The sequence below is a fragment of the Telmatherina bonti genome, assembly GCF_933228915.1.
Source record: "Telmatherina bonti genome assembly, chromosome: 9".
Lineage (NCBI taxonomy): Eukaryota > Metazoa > Chordata > Actinopteri > Atheriniformes > Telmatherinidae > Telmatherina > Telmatherina bonti.
Window position 1 is genome coordinate 23,002,132 of NC_136627.1, and position 13,807 is coordinate 23,015,938.

The 13,807-nt window shown below is 41.0% G+C and overlaps 1 protein-coding gene across 2 annotated transcripts in view; it reads left to right on the forward strand.

Annotated features, from left to right (window-relative positions):
* Window positions 1-13,807, forward strand: part of sik2b (salt-inducible kinase 2b) — a 44,392-nt gene that overhangs the window by 24,214 nt on the left and 6,371 nt on the right. For both annotated transcript variants that reach the window (XM_079246408.1, XM_079246409.1), the window contains exons 5-11: window positions 4,154-4,278; window positions 4,663-4,786; window positions 7,048-7,274; window positions 8,699-8,851; window positions 9,270-9,428; window positions 10,922-11,153; window positions 11,265-11,558. In XM_079246408.1, coding sequence (XP_079102534.1) covers window positions 4,154-4,278; window positions 4,663-4,786; window positions 7,048-7,274; window positions 8,699-8,851; window positions 9,270-9,428; window positions 10,922-11,153; window positions 11,265-11,558 — 1,314 coding nt within the window. The remainder of the gene's footprint in view (window positions 1-4,153; window positions 4,279-4,662; window positions 4,787-7,047; window positions 7,275-8,698; window positions 8,852-9,269; window positions 9,429-10,921; window positions 11,154-11,264; window positions 11,559-13,807) is intronic.

Genomic DNA, 13,807 nt, shown 5'->3' on the forward strand with positions numbered 1-13,807 from the left:
CTAAAAGACAGACACAGAGAGCTCAGAAAAGTGATGTTTTTTTTTTGTGAACCACTAAATCAGGTTTGCTGGTTAAATACATATTTCCATGTTTTACAGCAAACCATTTCATCACTTGTATGAATACTGTCAGCAGGTCCACACACAACTGTCAGTAGCTGTGGATTTTTCCTGCAGCCCAGTGATGCCTCACAGCTTTCTAAATGCCACCTCTGGTCAGTCTGTATGACGCTTAACTGACGGTCAGTCAAAGAAAGGTCATACTCACGGTGGCTGCAGAGGAGAGTGCAGCGTTAGCAGTGGGGAGTGCCCTTAATGTTTTTACTTCAAACAGCCCCTTTAGGGTCAAGTTGACAGATTGAAGGGAATGGAAAGAGAGGAGGTGGAATAACAAAAAACAGCAGCAAGTTGCTGGATCAGAGATGAAGCTGCCTTTGTTCCTTAGTAAGGAAATGGATGTGCGTCTTTACGTTCACGTCACAACAGAAAAAAGAAATCGCCCTTCACGCAACATCTTAGATCATCAGGTGTTTACAGCCTCATTAATCTAAAGGTTGAAAACATCCACATAATAACGCTGGTGGAAGTGTACCAAACCCTTAAGGTGTTTCATGGTCAATTAAACCATGTAGACACTACAAACATTTCCCCATGCAGGTTGACATAACAGGTTCTGATTGCTCTTTGTTTACACTTTTGATTCTGTGGAAATACAAACACATTGTGTTTGGATTTTTAAAATTCTATCTTTTTATTGTTTTTCTTCATTGCCAGATTTTTTTTTCATATATATCTTAATTTCCCATGGCTAATTAAAGATACTCAAATACAAAATGTTACATTTCTAAACCCAGGTCCAAACTGTTCTGTCTAGTTGAGCCTTAAAATTCTGCCAAAATATTAAAACTGTGCCTTTTTAAATGTGGCAAAAAATAAGAATAAAAAAACAAAGTCAAACACTCAGAGAGATGAGCACAAAGCAATTCTGATTCAGTAATTCTGGATTTTTCTCATTAAACTTTGTATATGTAAAGAATTTACAATTGCACGTTTTAATATGTTTAGTGTACTGAAATTAATGTAAAGTCTTTTACGTGCAGCCAAAAAAAAGTTGATTATACCAATCTCTCTGTCGCAACCTTTCATTTCTCAGTTCTTGATCTTTCCCTTCTTCCTCTTGCTCTTCTTTCTCTTACCTCTGGATCCATTATTCTTTTGACAGCTTTGTTTGGTGTGTGTGTTAACTTCTAGTGTTTCCACCTGGATAATTGTGTGCTAATTGGGTTCAAGCTTTGCTGACTTGAGTGAATATTGACTGTTGGTGCCTTCCTAATGAACACTTGTTTGTAGGCAGTGATATAATGGAGAGATTCATGTGTATGGTTTAAACAGATCTAAATTGGCTGATAGAACAGAGTAAAATTGGTTATATTTGGTGGAAAGGGTTGTGTTTATTTTGAATTTTTAGCTTGTAGGGTGGGTGAGAGAATTTTGCAGTTTTGTGGACCTGAAAGATGAGGAAAAAAGTTTAGTTTTTTTTTTTTGTTTTTGTATTTTACGTGATTAAAAATGGGAAGGGTGTGCTCTACTGCAGTTATAATTATATTTAGGGCTTTATTAAATCTGTGTCTGCAGGATTTTATCCGCTAGCTAGCCGCTTGAGGATCTAACATGCACACGCTTCCCGGTGTAACATATTTGATATTATACTAATGCTGTTGCCACCCCCCCACCACCACCACCTCTCTGCCCTTCCTGTAGTAGAACTGTGACTGCTGTAAGTAGCCTGCAGCATGCCAGAGTGTTTGACGTCAGCCAGTCTGCTCTGTATTCAGCTCCATGAAATAGGTCACAGCTTCTGACGATAAACCAGCTGCACTGCTCTGCTCTGCCTGCATCCCACATCTCAACTTCACAGCAGCATCAGACAGTAAACATAATTGTTATAGGAGGGGAAAAAAAGCCCAAACACTGTCTTGCTGCTTTAACCATCTCTTCATACCTGCTGCTACCTGCATTGCAGTGATTAACCAGTTTGACTGCCTGGCCTCACATCTGCTTTCTTCTTTTCTGTTGCACCATGCACTTCTCTCAAATCTGACTCCTGTGTGCATTTGTACTGAAACCTCCAGCCCTTTGCTTCAAGAAAGAAACCATTTGCACCCTAGATTATTAATCTTAAATCACTTTAGCATATAGTTTAGTTTTCCTTCCTAGATCTCTTTGTTTGAATGTTGACAGTAGTCAGGAGAAAGACTGGCCGTGCATGCAGCTGAGATCCTTGTATGGAAATAGCTTTGGGAATCACTATTAGATCACCAGACGCCCACACACACATTCACACACACACACACACACACACACACACACACGCATGCAAACAATGGATTTTAGAATCCATAAACAGATTTAAAAAAAAAAAAAAAAAAAGGTCCATAAAGGGAAAAAAAATGGACAAAGAACTTAAACCAGTTGGAGCTTCAGACTTCCACAGGTTACATCTTACATGGCTGTACTGGTCTATTTGCAGCATACTCATAACATCCAATAGCCATGAGGTATAGACATTATTCAGGTGACTCAGGTATATCCTCAAAAAGAAAAAGACCTGCTTAGAGTATTCATTGTTAAAAAAAAAAAAAACGTGTAGAATTTAACATAATTGACAGCAAAATCAAAATAGTTCAAAGTAATTGCATGATAAGTGAGTATTTTTGGTTTATTGAAAAATAGCAAAATGATTTATCAGGTTATCCAATGCCGTTTATTTATAAAGCACATTGAAAAGAGACAACGTTGTTCCAAAGGGCTGTACAATTTAAGCAAAATATAAAAGTAGAATTAATATAAAAAATAACACACAGAAAAGATCAACACAAGGCATGCATACATATACATCATAGTTGTTTTATTCAGTTAGTCATTCACTATTTTCAGATGTAGAGTTAGTTCATAGATGCAATTTTCATATTTATTGATTAAAAGTTGTAAGAAACTCATAATGTGAGATGTTTGTGTAAACTTTGTGCATTTGAGTTGGGCATACAGTTTGTGTTAGATTATTTTAGAACTAATTGTAAAAGCTCATAATGAGGAAAGACACAAAGTAAAAGGAATTTGTTAATGATTCTGTTTCAGACTCTTTCATACTGCTCATAGTGTCTCTTTGTGTGTTTGTGTACGGACCCACATCACCTCCAGCCCCATTACATAAGACAGATTTTTCTCTTTTTTTTTTTTTTTAAATGTTATTTGTTTTGCAATACATTTTTTTCTGTTTATGTAACTGTTTTGAATTATTTTTATTCCTGTTTTGAAAGGGTGGGGGTGGAGATATAAGTGCATCCGTCTGATCCTATGACATCCTGTTGATAATGGAAAAACTAATCAGGGAAACAATTTTTCTGTTGCTTTTATACATATATATATATATATATATATATATATATATATATATATATATATATACACAACCACGATTCATTAAGAATAGCATAATGTGCTCATTACAAAAAGCGATTTTATTTACATTAACACAATGCAAAGAAAACATCAATTTCTCTTATGTAAGAGGCTTTTTTACTCTAAGTTATTTACTGCAGAAGGTTTCAGAACAAATGAGATAGATAAGAAAGAAAACTGGTTATGTGCTAATATGAAAAATGGGTTGACTGAATGATTGCAGGCAAGCGATTTGGCTCGGTTTGATTTGGCAGGTTTGATTGCAGCCTTTAGTCTGAATTTAATGAAAAGCAGACTTGAACGTTGCTACATTTTGTGTGTACTTTTGCAAGTCGTCTTTACTCGGAAGATGAAAGCAGGAGATTTAGTCATTCTGCAGACTACTAAGCAGAGTGTAGCTCTGATGACCTCATGTCAGTCTCTAAGGGTGGTTGCCTCATACAAAGTCCCATTTTCTCAATATGAAAAAATGTGGATTGCTTACTACATTACACAAAAACTAAGATTCATTATCACAATACTTAACCACTTCTGTTCTGCACGTTTTCTTGGTCTAGTTTTAACATTTAAGCAAATGACTGTTTTCTTTTTCACTTTCTACAGAAATTACAGGGGACCAGCAGGTTCTTTGTGGGAAGCTGAATGTTGAAAATGATCAGTAACCTGTTTGCCTTTTGTTTTTCCTGTGTAGATTTTGGATTTGGAAACTTTTTCCAGCCTGGGGAGCCTCTGGCAACGTGGTGTGGTAGTCCACCTTATGCTGCTCCAGAAGTTTTTGAGGGACAACAATATGAGGGCCCACAACTGGACATCTGGGTAAGACAACCTGCTTACATTAAGGAAATAACTGCACTACAAATCTTTTTCAGATTTCATTGGAGATATAAATATCATTTATAGATAAGATAAATGTCATTACTTCTCATCAGTGCAATGTTGAGCATTATTTGCTTTACCAACTCTTATGAAATCAGCTCACTTTTATTAATGTCAGAAAATTCAATACACTGAAATTAAAGTAAAAACAAAAGGTAACATTATCCTAAAACATTTATATTTTTGTGCATGTTAGGCCGCTGTGTGTAGAAAAACATGTCTGTGTGAATAATAATGAGGATTTCAGATGTCTGTGACTGATCTGGTCATTGCTGCTCCCCTGACCTTATGCAATGCTTGTGCATCTTTTTTTTTGTTTTTTAGAGTATGGGGGTGGTGCTGTATGTGCTGGTGTGTGGTGCGCTACCCTTTGATGGGCCCACTCTGCCTGTGCTTCGACAGAGAGTCCTAGAAGGAAGGTTTCGGATCCCCTACTTCATGACTGAAGGTGAGAAGATGCGAGCTCACTTTAACTTGGGTTTTACACTCAAATTAAGATGACAGATGACGCCCACGACTGTCTCAGTAACTCCCACTCCTTTACATTCATACACATCTGTTCCTCTTTCATTTAGTATTTATTCAAACTGGGGGAAAAAAAGATATTATGAAAAAGTTTGTGTATAACTGACACACAGATGTGTTTCCCTGTTCGAGACACCAATTTCTCGGAAGTTTTACTGGAAAACTCTCTCGTTGCTTTAGCAGTCACAAGGTCATTTCATTAGCGACGGAGCATTACGCTCATTTGAAGGGGGGTTTAGTATGGGGCACTCTGTCAACGTTGACTGTAATTTGTGTTTGAGGGCCATGCGTGCATGCAAACTGCAGTGAGTCAGGTTGGCTGACTGTCTCCAAGCTGCCCTGCTGTTAGTGGCTGTGCTAGCTTGCTGGCGGGAGATTAATTCCAGAGCTGGAGCTGTTTATGTAACCTGGGGAAGAGCCAGTGAAGCCCTCCAGCAGCTTGCGTCTCAGGAGACTCTGTGCATGTCTGTTTGATTCACGCCCTCTGTCTGTGAGACATCCTCCTGTCTGTCCATGGTTCTGTCCCTTCCTCTTGTCCGATCTGCAAATCTGAAGTCTCCACAGGGGGGTGTGGTGAGTGCTGACCAGACTCGTTCTTTGTCTTTTTGGAAGCTTGAAACAGTTAAGCCATACAGGAATTGTAGGGGTCTGATATCAACTACTGGGCCAGCCTGATACTTAACGCCGCCTCCCCACTCCAGTCCAGCCCATGTTCCCCAAACAAGAAGAACAGAGTGTGCTGATTTCCTCATCCTGAAGCAGTCCATCTTATTTCCACTCGTACACAGGATTGTCCAGTACCGCGCAGTAAAACCTCACTAGAACATCTTTGCCCTGTCAATACTGTGGTCTAGTCCCAGTGAGTGAAAAGTCACAAAAGATGTTATCTGCTGTGTCATTGGCTGTGTGAACTCGGTGTTGCTGCTTGTGCCTATTTTTTACACTTTTACACTTTTTACTTTTACTCTTCCTACAACTATCCCTTCCCGTCGGAGGACTCGCAGCAACTCTAATACCAGTAGGCATTGCAAGTGTTAAATGGGATGGTTTTGTGGTTAAGTCATTGCGGTGTAATGTTCTGGCTAAAAACAGTGCGTCAATCATTTAGCCAGCTACAGGCTTTGGCAGCATCGGCCTTTTAACAAAGTTGAACTTTCGCTGGTGGTCAGTAAAACCTCCGCTTCTGCTGTTGCAGACCTTGTAACAAACAGAGCCTGTAAATCTTCCTGTGACTCCTCTGGATCAAACAAGCATTATTCTGAATTATACTTGAAGTGGATTGTAGCTGCTGCTAAAAGTCCACAGCATGAAGTAAAAGCTGCATTGACTGGTTATGTTATGGATGTAATGAGCGGAGGGGCAATGTGGGCTGAACCAGGCATGAGATAGAAAAAATGTTATGTAAGCAGTTGTTAATAGATCAGCAGGGTGACTAAGAAGAATCTGCAGCAGAGAGTTCATGTTGACAGACAGGTTGTTCGGATTCATGTTATTTATGAATGAGATATTAAGATAGGATGTTGATGCAGGAAAAGAGTTAAAAACATAAAGTAGAGTGCTGTTCTGTACTACATGAGCATCCAACTTAGGAAAAAAAAGTACTCTTAAAATATAAACATCTGAAATCACTTAAACCATATTCTGAGGAATTTAATAAACTGAGGGAATATTGACCAGTTCCAGGGCTTATTTGTGTAAAACACACCTGTTTTCCTTTAAAACAATAGCAGCAAAGTAAATGTTGGAGGATGCTGTGTGGCAGGCAGGCAGGAATGCAGTGCAGGCAGCAGGGGTGCAGCCAGGCCTAAGCGGCGCAGCCAGGGGAACTGTAATCCTGTTAAGAACCCAGCTGTGTCTGACGTCAAACTCATCTAGCCCCTAACTAAAGCTGAGGAGCTCTCATTAGGAGGGGAGAAAAGTTAAAAAAAAAAAAATAAATTGTATTCGTGCTGTTTAGAAGTAGTAGAAGGAATAGCTAAGACATGTTTCTTTTTTAGTTCTTCAAGGGGTTGAATTTAACCTCGTTGTTTTAGCTACCTTTCAAGGTTTGGTTTTCTTCTGCACAGCATTTGTTCCATTTGTTCCACATAAACAGGTTTAGTTTTTATAAACCAGTGATGTTCAAAATGAAAGGCTGCAGAATCTTTTTATACCCTGTATGATTGCTCTTCCCACTCCTTGCAGACTGTGAACACCTGATCCGCAGGATGTTGGTCTTGGATCCATCCAAGCGTCTCTCTGTGGCCCAGATTAAGGAGCATAAATGGATGACTCTGGATGTACCAGTGCAACGGCCTGTCCTCTACCAACAGCCGCTGTCATCTGAGGGCGAGGCAGGTGTAGGGGAGTACAGTGAGCAGGTTCTCCGTCTGATGCATAGTCTTGGAATTGATCAGCACAAGACTATAGAGGTAAGGAGCAAGCTCCAATAAGCGTGGGGAGGGGGGGGGGGGGGGGGTTATTAATCAAAACTTGTATGAAGGTGCTCGGTACTTTATGTTCCTGAGTGTAATTGGATGAGTAATTGGTGAAGTTTAGATACCATACTTTTCTGAACATCTATTGTTCCTGTTAGTAAGATATAATTTATATTTATAATTTTTAATTTTCATATTTACTGCTATATCTCGTAGCGTAGAGCACTCTATGGGCGAAACTTGCTGCTTCTTGGTTTAGTTTGACCAAGCATGTTTCCACAGGCTCTCCCTCCTCACTTTTCTCATTGCTAAGAACAATTCTGGCATAAAAATGTTGGATGCAAAAAATCTTTATCTTATGAAGATAATAATGACATCGTCACTTGCTGTTTGTGGCATCTTTTTTATTCATTTTGGAAGACATGTAGATGCAAGTGAAGAGGCCATCAGTAGGTTTGAGAATCAAAACACACTGATCCTTAACGTTTATGAGTGGACAAATCAACTATTATTCCCATTCTGGTACAAAAGGTCATTTTTGTACTAGGAGGGGAGGAATAGAGGTGTATTTATTGGGATGAGAGGGGCTAATCCATGTCTGTCCATCAAAGTGGGAACAGTGTTATGTTATTACTGTATGCAGTAGCCAAAAATATGCTGTATAGGCAATCCAAGAGGTTCTTAGGCTGAAGTAATGTAATAATCTGAAAAAGATGAGAAAGTCACATAATTTTAATCCCTCAAGGACTTCTTTTTATTTACCAAAAACAAAACAGAAACCAAGCTGAAGGCCAAAATGCTCATAAACAAGTAAAAACCTGACAAAGCATCGTAATGTTCATGGGTTCCTGACTTCAGGCTCACCGCAAATGACTTGTGTGAAAGGACTAAACTAACCACGTTTAGCCTTGAAAGAGCCTGTCAATTTGGTGGAGAGGGAAAAAAACAACAAACTGCTGTAATGTCTGAGTGGTTAATGCAATTTATACATAATTCCGTGGAGTTAAAGCTGGAAGTCTGCACTAAAATCAGATTAGCGCTGTTTCATTGTAAATCATTTGTGTTAGTTTGCAAAGGAACTGTATTGTGGAAATGTTGTCACTTCTGGGCCCACCAGCTGGACATGGAAACATCTGAATCTTTATGCTTTTTTATTTTAAATTTGCTTTTACCGAGTAGGATGGAGTGTAATGTATCTGCAGCTCTGTGTGCTGCTTTGTCTCTAAACATATTCCATGAATTGTATTTTTATCTCCACTCTGCTCCTCATCTTATGCAATAACCCAGTTTCAGAAAGAGAGAATTAAAGAATTATCTCCCTGCATTTTAAACCTGTCATTTCGTCATCCAAAATAGAATTTAAAGTAAAATATCTTCAATTATGGACTCAATCATTTATGTTGTCCATCCTCCTCCAGTCTCTGCAGAACAAAAGCTACAACCACTTTGCTGCTATCTACTACCTGCTGGTGGAGCGGCTCAAGGCCCATCGCTGCAGCTTCCCCGTAGAACAGAGGCTTGATGCCCGCCAGCGGCGACCTAGCACCATTGCTGAGCAGACAGTCATCAAGGTAATCACAGACTATAAGGGGGGCTGAATAATATGTGCTGATTACTACCTGTGTCCCTGATCAAAGCTCTGTTATTCACACCTGCACCCAAGAACAAACAAATGGTGCATTCATTTATTTCGCCACATCTTCTGTGCTCTCTTGCAGTCTTTGACGTCAGCCTTGATCTTCATGCATTTTGCTCAGTTACATTATTCATCATTTTCTTTTCTTTGCATCCAGCTTTTTCTCACCGTCACCGTGCAGTTTCTCTTTCATTTCCCTCACCGTCTAAGATCTGCCCTTCTTTTGTCTTTTAAGATTAGAAAGTCAAATTTAGAGCAGCTTTTCTTGTCACAGTATGAATATTGTCAAGTGCATTGTTGAAAACCAGAAGTTGATTTACATTTCTCCTCGTCTGTTGTTTTCTACTTCACAGTCAACCAGCGGTTCAGCCCAGGTGGGTTTGCTTCCGCAGGGTGTTCGTCTGTTGCGCTCCCCTGCAGTTCCCCAAGCCTCCTCTGATGCTTTCACCTTCCCCCAGACTCCTTGTCTTTTGGAGCAGAATTTCATGGTGGAGGATGTAAACACGCCCAAAGTAGGTTCAACACCGCTAGAAAACATGGCTTTTTGGACATGGAAGTTGTAGTTATTTCTGTCATTATCAGTTTAATAGCCGCACCCGGCTTCTGTGACTTCAAAACATCGCTTCATGACTGTGTGTCGGTGTGTGTGCGCGCACCAGACTCCTTTGAGGTCTGGCGTGTCAACCTGCCAGAGTGCAGCTGACTTGTCCTCTTATGTAAGCACTCAGCCAGCACTCACATCACACAGGACAGCTGCCTGTCCTGCAAGGCTCCTATATGCGTGCGCACACACACACACACACACACACACACACACACACACACACACACAGACTGCTTTCCTTTCCTATTTATCTGTGCCAACCAGCAGCCTTTTCCTCCCAGTCTGTTGTTTGGCTGACAGCTTGATACAGAACACTGTACCACAGACACTGTTGGTCTGACTTAACAGCCTCATACACCTGAAAACTTGCACGCACACTCAAAAACACACTTTGGGCTTTCTTTTCCATTCCCACTCCAAATTCCACTAAGGAATGATTTGTACATCACTTTGTGTGTGCGTGTGTGTGTGTGTGTGTGTGTGTGTGTGTGTGTGTGTGTGTGTGTGTGTGGCGAGCAGAGCAGTCAGGGTGCATGTTATCTGCGTGAATGGAGTCTGGTTATGTAAGCAGTCCTGTGATGATGATGTGACATAATGCAGAGCTGAGTGAACACACATGGACAGGAAGCTGCTGTGCTTCCCACAGTGATCTCGCCGCCCAGACTTCCCACCCCTCAGCCAGCGGCTCATCTTTTCTTTTTCAGTGTCCGGCTTTCTTTATCCTCCTGTTCTTATTTTTGACTCTTTCTATCTTTCCTCAGCCTCATCTCTCTCCCCTCCTATTGATTCTTTGGCTTCTCTGTCCCCTCATAAACTACCCCCCCCCCCCCTTTGTATCTGTTTCTCAATGTAGTTTCTGTATGTGAGCGTGTGTGTGTGTGTCTCTGTTGGGTAATAGCATTCCTATCCCAGCACACTACAGAAAGCAGATGGGGAGTTGGGCAAAGTTTCTCCTTCCAGACCAACACCAAACTTTCCAGTTACTGCAGCAACTCATGCAGATGATTTGCGTGTGTGTTTGATTTGTGTGTCTGTGCGTGTCAGTCACACAGCACATTCAGTCAAAGCTCACTTCCTGGCTCTGCATTCCTTTATCCCCACCCTCCACCTCTGCACTAGAAAACACTGGTCTGCATGCTTCCACTAATACACACCAACACACACTTAGTTTGTAGTGAACAAATGAAAACGGAGGAAGAAGAAGAATCCATGTTCATTCCACAGACACTGACTTTATGCACCGCATGTGTGCGTTTCAGTGTGTGTGTGTGTATGTGTGTGTGTGTGTGTGTGTGTGTGTGTGTGTGTGTGTCCTGCTCTCATTTGGTAGAATTGTATTTTACATGTATACTGAGGAACCCTCCTTCTGTCTCCTTATCACCCCCCCCTCCCCTCATCTAGGTGAATGGCTGTTTGCTGGACCCCCTCCCTCCCTCCACTGTCCTCCGCAAGTCCTCCACCTCGTCGCCTAGCAACATGATGGAGACATCGATTGATGAGGGCATCGAGACTGAGGAGCCAGACGCAGAAGATGATCCACCCCACCTGCTCTCAGCCTATCAGACGACTAGGTTTGGCCAACGGCGACACACCCTGTCTGAGGTCACCAATCAGCCGGGCCCTTCAAACCAAGGTATGACGTCACATCCTAAACTGTTACGTTAATGTAATGTTTCTTAAAAAAGGGGGCAAAAAAGAATAAAAAAGCAAACCATTCACTTTGGAAAAATCTTTTCCTCCTAAGGTAAATTATTCACTCTCGGCCACAACCCCTCCATGGGTAGCGTGGACTCAGACATAGGCTACGATATGGGCTCCATGCACAGTGACCTCAGTCTACTGGAGGATGCCCCCTCCCTCAGTGAAGTGGTACCAGCCAACAGCTCTGCCCCTGGAATCACTCCAACACCTTTCATGAACACTAGACCTGCCAACCCAGCAATGGCTGCTCTGACTTCTCAGCACAGGGAGACGCACAACCGCTCCCCCATCAGCTTCAGAGAAGGACGCCGTGCCTCAGACACCTCCCTAACTCAAGGTCAGACCCAAACATGTTAAGTTGTTTTCTTTGTCCAAAATGTCACATCATCAAATTCTCTGTAAGCACTCTATTATTTATTGATTTATTTACAAAGCTGTGCCTGTTTATCGCCGTGTCACATTGCTGAGTTTCAGATGGATCTGCAGACTTCATCTCAGAAGTCCACCACACCCCTAAAATCTCTCTGATAGATGCCCGAGGCTGCATTATTGAAAAATTCTTTCTTCATCTAAGCCAGCTACTAGCTGAACTACATGTTGGCTTGGCTTGTGCAAACTAATAAAAGCAAATTTGATTCATTTGGATTTTATTAAAGAAATAGACACTTTACCAGCATTCCTTATAAATGAAAAACTTTTCTGAAATATGGCAATTAATATTCAAGATCTTCTTTATTAAGATTTTCTTTCTTAACAAGCATACACAAAAAAAAGAAAAACTCCAAAACATTTAGACCGGCCCACGGGAGGTAGGCAGATGCAGGAACCATAGGTACAGTACAGTGGAGGGTAAGGAGTGAATGAGACCTAACAAAACAACAGCACACAAAAAATGAAATTAAATAAATAAATAAAAAATAAATAAATAAAAGAAAAAGAAGAAAATGATCACCCGGAACCCTGTTTCCCTACTCGGTCAGAGTCAGTTTGGAGGCATGAACCAGCGAACATAAGACTTGTAAAATAATAGTTTGTGTTGTAAACCTAAAGCTGCACTAGAAGTCCTGCTCCCATGTCTAATGGAAAGTATTTAAAAAGGGTTCCCACATCTCCTGAAACTTCCTGCTCTTGTGCTGTAGTGAGCGTCTAATCTTTTCAGGCTTCAAACAGGACATCAGATCGACTAGCCATTGCTTATGCGTGGGTGGGACAGTGTCCCTCCATTTGAGCAGAACACAGCATCCAACCACGAAATATGGGAATTAATAAAATCTAGTTTTGTTTTGGGTTTTTTTTTTACTTACTGGAATAATATTTAATTGACTTAGTATGGTTACATCACCTGTCTTGACACGTGCACTCTACAAAGGGAAGGCTGGCCTTTTTCTCATTAGTCCCAGTGTTATTACTTGTCTTACTTCTCACAGTTTTTGCTCCTTTTACCACCCATCCCATCAGTGAGATAATCCATGATTGCTGCATGTAACGGGTGTAGATCATGATAATTTTAGATCTACAACACACCTGAATCACATTAATGGAGTGTTATCGAGCACTTATCTGTGGAACTGAGCTTCATGCAGATGAGGGAATTCAGCCATTTGATTCAGGTGTGTTTGAGAAAGGACTCAACTAAGAGTTGCAGGATAGGAGCTCCCAAGGCCTGGACTTGGGCACCCCTGATGTAGATAAACTATGTTAAGAGAAATGCTTTAAAATGCTATATAGATTTAAGGTCTGTTTAATGTAAGTTGTGGATTTGCAGCTCAGTGCTTATAAGCTGCAGAGAATTTGTGAAACTGCATATTTGATGCTTTGGCATCTAGAGAAGACTGAAGCACCAGATAAGTAACTCTGGCTCTCATCAGCACTTCAGCGCGTATATACTGTGTATGTACACACGTTTGTACATTGCCTCTGGAAAAAGAAGCGCCTCATTGGCACCTGGTTATATCTACTCCCCTCCTCCTTCAAACACTTTTTCTCCATCCCCTCCTGCTTTCTCATCCTCTCTGCGTCTCTGACGACTATGACGATGATTCACCTGGTGAATCACAGACACATTTGAAGGTTTCAGCCCACATATCTTTCCCTTCCCCCCTTTTCTCTCCACCTTGTTGGCTTTTAACTCTTTTTTTTTTTTTTTTTCTCTACCACTCATTCCCTGTCTTGCTGTACTTTTCACTTTTCAAAGTTGCCATCTCTGGCAGAATTCCTTCATTTTCCACATCATAGACGAAGGAGCCATAATATTTGGAAGAATTGTGAACATCCTACTTAATTCTCTTCCTGCTTGTTGGAAATCACTCTCACTCCTGCCAAGCAGGACCTGTAATTCTAATTTAAAGACATGTTTATTCCTTGGCTCCACATTCACTGTGCACTTCTGATTGGTATTTGCAGTGATCTATTTTTCATAATCCTCTTTGGAGAGTGTTTAAGCAGTGATTCTTTTGCGTCAGACTGCCGAGTCTGGTTTTAAATAACTCCCACCACCAGAATGAGTCAGAATCCGCCGTTCACAGCTACAGCTCGTCACCACTGGATGGGTCTTATCAGAGTTTCTTGTTGCAAGTCACACAAGTG